Genomic DNA, 4,903 nt, shown 5'->3' with positions numbered 1-4,903 from the left:
GAGAGAGAGAGAGAGAGAGAGAGAGAGAGAGAGAGAGAGAGAGAGAGAGAGAGAGAGAGAGATGTTTCGTAGTCAGGAATTATTTTAGCAGCACGAGTTACCGAGACATGTTGACACAACCGAGGATTTAAGCACTCGAGACCCGTGCCTCGCGGCTGTCGACATGGGATTGTATTCTGAGACATAGATACCAGCGATGAGGACGAGGACAACGCCGTTGAGAAGGCAGAATAGCCATTAAGACTTCGTATAAACAGCTCGGTGTGCTCGGTTCGCGGCTTAGATCAACGTCGGGCATCGCGACTTCTCCAGCGCGATCGTTAATCGCGTCGTACCACCGAATCTTCTCCGCTCGCTTTGGAATCACGATCGTTCCGTCAAGCAGAAAAACGATGGGAACACGTGTTTCAATTTCATGGACTTTCTCGACTAATTTTACGCTCTAATCTTGGAATCCCCGACGAATTTAGAATCGCATTTTGGAACTTTGTTACCGACGATATTTCCACTTTTAGAATCCGCGTACGTTCGCGTTTTCTGAATCGGCATTTTCCTGGAGACGCCAATTTACGGCACAAAGTAAGATAAACCGTTTTGCCACATCTCAGGGAATAAAATTACTCGATCGCTTTAACGTCTATTGGATCGTTTCGTCAAATAGGCGTATGATGATCGATCGTTAATTTTTCCTGTCATATCCAGATGAACAGCGAGTAAAAAATTGTACATTTATTCTGATACATCAATGTCGCGCTTAACACGTTTAGTTTTTACCATTGATACGTGCCATCGCCTGTCATTGAACACGATGCGCGGTTTCGCGTTTCCTCTTTACGCGAAGTCACGAGCTGTCGAGCGACCGCAGTAAATTCTCATCTTACTATCTCGCAAGTACGATCGGGTATCGTCGCTCGAAATGTCACTGATATCGATGTGTCGGGAGGATTTACGGCCCTCGTTTATTCCTCTTCCGTTCTCGCGCGCATTGTTACGGCCGGAAGGCGGAGGAACAAGTGCCGTAAAAATAATGACATAAAAGTAGCTTCCTCGAGCGATCGAATCGTTTTTTTCCCGCCTTTCATTGGATACGTTAATTGAATGGTTAAAAGATTACAATCATCTCGTCCATAAATGAAATTATGAAAATTTACGAGCGATAAATCCGACAGTGTACATTTTGATGAAATCAATTCTGTTTCATTATTAATAATTCGAAACAAAGTATTGAACAAAGTATGCCTCCAGAAATGTTCCGTCGAAATTTAACACAATTACCGAAATTGGGTTCCTAAGACCTATTTAATTTATGTTAATTAAAAAATACTAATTAATTTTAATGAACTAAAATGACATAAAAAATTAATGCTACACTGAGAAAAATTTCTGATTGAAAATGAACAAACCAGAAGATTCTGATCATATTAATTAGAATTCTGTGTTTATATATCTCAACAACAATTATAATATAACAAATTCAACCAGAAAATGCTGATTTGTCTATTTTCGTCCTGAATTCCAGTTAATACAACCAGACTTTTTCCTGCAGTATAAGTGTATAGTTCAGTGAGAATAATTCAAAACAGAGACATAAAGGAAATTGAATTGTTTGACGTTTTTGACAAATAAATTTATATTTAAGTGGTAATAGTCCCACTTCAGCTCTGGAGGGTTAATATAACTAAATAACTCATGACTACTATTATTTAATATTTTTACTTTATATCTTTTTTATAGTAATCTACGATAATTTTCAAAGTAACACCAGGCAATGGTGTACTGCTGGAAAATTTCTTGATACACGAACTATTTTCTTTGTTTGTAATATCCACATATAAAAAGATGCCCTTTTTAGAGTTAAGAAACAAACTTGGCCAGCGATGAAGATAATACCGAGTCTCATTAACGAGTTATGGCCTTTTTCCATCTGTTCCGTCAAATTTGCTCCGTGTGGCTTAGCATGTTATTGTCGTCGGTCCTTTAAACGGTCTTAAAAAAAACTTTCCCTATATACTATGGGCGCAAAGTTACGACGCCCATAATCTTGCCTCTGCCTTCGCAGTCCTTTAAGAAATCGAGAAGTTTAATGCGACTTTGCGCGCGATGCTTTTTAGTGCGAAGTCTATAATGCGCGGAGAACAACTCGCGAAACAACACGCTACCATTTCTTTCTCGTCTTCTTTTTTTTCTTTATCTCTGCTCACAGCCGATGCCGTCTCGTTTCCAGAGTACTTATGCCATGGAACTTGGGTGGAGAACGACACCGCTTACTTGGTGGCTAGCACCGACGTTGGGCGTTACTGCCTCGTTTACAGCGCGTCCGCCGCGACGACAGGAAGTCGTGAACTCTCGGTGACGGGCCATCTCGCTTCCTGTCCGAGAGCCTCTCATCGCTATCCAGTTTCGTGGCAGGTGAACCTCACGTCGTACGGTGAGCATTGTTAATTTCAAACTCGACACGCGACTTTACTCTCTCGTTGGAGTTTTGTTCTTTATGAAAAAATTTACACTAAACAAAAAATATTTAATTTTAATAAATATTTGTTTGAATAGTTCTAAGTTTTTACTATATTTAATAAACATATATATAAATTTATTTGATACAAAAAAACATTAATTTGATTTAACTATCTTTTTTATTAAATAAATGTTTAGTTAGTACTATTCAAAGAAATATGTATTAAGATTTAGTAAATTTTTTTCCAATGTACGGTAATTCGTCTCGTTTTTTCTTTTATTAATTATGATTATTAAATAATACTGCAATTTCGTGTCCACATCTGATAAGAAAAGTTCTTCTCAATTTGACGAAATTGAGGAGTTTAAAAATACATATCTTTACATTGAGAAAAAGATACTTCAAAATTTATTTTTGAGAAATATATTTATTTCACTGAAATAAACTTTTATAATTTAAATACGGCGAAATAAAATGTTATTCCTGACAAATAAGCCATCTATTTTATTTGTTTATAATTAATGGGATATACATATTTCACAGAAATATATATTTTGTCGAAAATGTATCAAAGAAAACGTCGTAAGTAACATTTACTTCACAACACTTCAACATTTTTCTCTCATTGTCGGTGTGTTTACTGTGTATGAGTTTTCTTAATTTTTAATTAAATTATATAATTAATTATTACATAATTTACCTCTCTTACCTCTAACTATCACAAGGTGATCAGATTAGATTTGTCTTTGCTAATGAGATGAGTTCTGGATCTTAAGATATCTCAATTTTTCCGTATTTAAATGTTACTCTTAGATATTACACTGCCAGTTAACAGGTACTATTTATTTATTATATTTTTTTACTTTTGGTTGTCCGATTTTGTATTTTTAACCGTTTTGTCATGTATTTTAATCTTTTTATAAACTTTTATCTTAAGACATTTTATATATATATATACAAGTTTTAATTTTATTCATGTATTTTTTACTACCGTTTTATCATTAGACACACACTTTTCTATGTTTGTATAACCGTATCAACATAATGAAAATTTGGTATGGGTTGAGAAATTTTGATAGCTTGCGACTTACATTTATTTTTGTAAATTATTTTTTATACAATCGTTTTTATACAATCGTTTAAAATTATGTTTTAGACAATATTTAGAGTTGGTTCATTTGTCAGTTTGAGAGTGCAATTCAGAACCGTTGCGACTGCATTTTTAAGTTCACTCTATAAAATAACCATTTGATGACCACCATGCGCTGTAACATATCTACATTTTATCCGAATATTTATCATCTATACTTCACGTTTATATATAAATAATGCTCACAACTATCCATAACGAAATTGTACATACACGATGATGAATTTATATTTTATTTACATATATTTTATTACATTCACCGTCTAAATCATCATGTATTAGCAAGTTATTGTTTTTCAAATGAGTCGTTGATTTCAAATTGTATTAATTTCAACATTGAGAATGACCCAATAGGGATCGAAATGTTTGTTTTAATAAATGTTATTAAAACTATGTTGTAGTTAATCCAGCATTAAGATCTAACTTGGTTAGATCGTAGTTCTTGTTTTGTTTTTAATTTTATAATTAATTATTGATCCAGTGAATTTTTTTCGATGTTTCAGATTTCTCTCTTTTCTCATTTTATTAAGGGAAATACTGATTATGTTTTAGCTCAATGTGGCGACGTTTCGTCGGGGACCACGTGGGCACTTCGGGTGCCAATGTCTCTTCTCTACATCGTTTTCCTCGGAGCCCTTCTCGCCAGATACATCGCGAGGTGATGCCACTGAGCCGAGACGCGCCACACACCTGTGGCTATATAGTTGAAAGAACAGACTTTTATTGCGAAATATTTGCATTTGTGGTGATTATATGTGACATTCTGGGGTACGGTGAGGTAAACTAAATAATCAATCTTACTTAGGACATAAGTGAATGCGTGCGTTATCACGCAGGGATAGATGAAGTGATTAAGAAAAATTAAAGAGACAAGTCGAAAACGGGTAAGGTATATATACATATAGAAATGCATGTGCCAGCCCCGCGAATGTGGCAGAGCCAAGTGTGGAAGCGAGGCTTTATGAATGTATATAAAATTCGATGCGTCCACGAAACGTGAGCTTCCTACACACGTTCCGCTACGCGTGAGACATCAATTAATAAATAACATTATTGAAGGAAAAGTCAAAAACTCAATTATCGAAACTCAACTATCTTATTGTAAAAGAGAATATGAAAATATGATATATATATATATATATATATATATATATATATATATAAAATTAATTAAAGAACATTTTATTATTGTACTTCATACGCAGCAGCTGCAAAATATTTCTCCCTCTCTCATTCAAATTCTATCGATACAACCGCAATTGCAAAAATTGCCCTCTAATTACCACGCCCAACTGTGA

The 4,903-nt window shown here is 34.8% G+C and overlaps 1 protein-coding gene across 2 annotated transcripts in view; it reads left to right on the top strand.

The window, feature by feature from the left end:
* LOC108768809 (uncharacterized) overlaps positions 1 to 4,663 on the top strand; it is a 133,956-nt gene extending 129,293 nt beyond the window's left edge. Inside the window, exons 9-10 of one of the 2 annotated variants that reach the window (XM_018519414.1) lie at positions 2,225 to 2,428; positions 4,158 to 4,663. In XM_018519414.1, coding sequence (XP_018374916.1) covers positions 2,225 to 2,428; positions 4,158 to 4,267 — 314 coding nt within the window. In that variant the 3' untranslated portion in view covers positions 4,268 to 4,663. Of the gene's footprint in view, positions 1 to 2,203; positions 2,429 to 4,157 lie in introns of both variants that reach the window. The other variant, XM_018519413.1, reaches the window with a different exon arrangement.
* Positions 4,664 to 4,903: the final 240 nt, after the last annotated feature.

Source organism: Trachymyrmex cornetzi, unplaced genomic scaffold (assembly GCF_001594075.2).
Source record: "Trachymyrmex cornetzi isolate Tcor2-1 unplaced genomic scaffold, Tcor1.1 scaffold83, whole genome shotgun sequence".
Taxonomy (NCBI): domain Eukaryota; kingdom Metazoa; phylum Arthropoda; class Insecta; order Hymenoptera; family Formicidae; genus Trachymyrmex; species Trachymyrmex cornetzi.
Note: the sequence above shows the minus strand (reverse complement) of the source record. Positions and strands in the feature narration are given on the sequence as shown.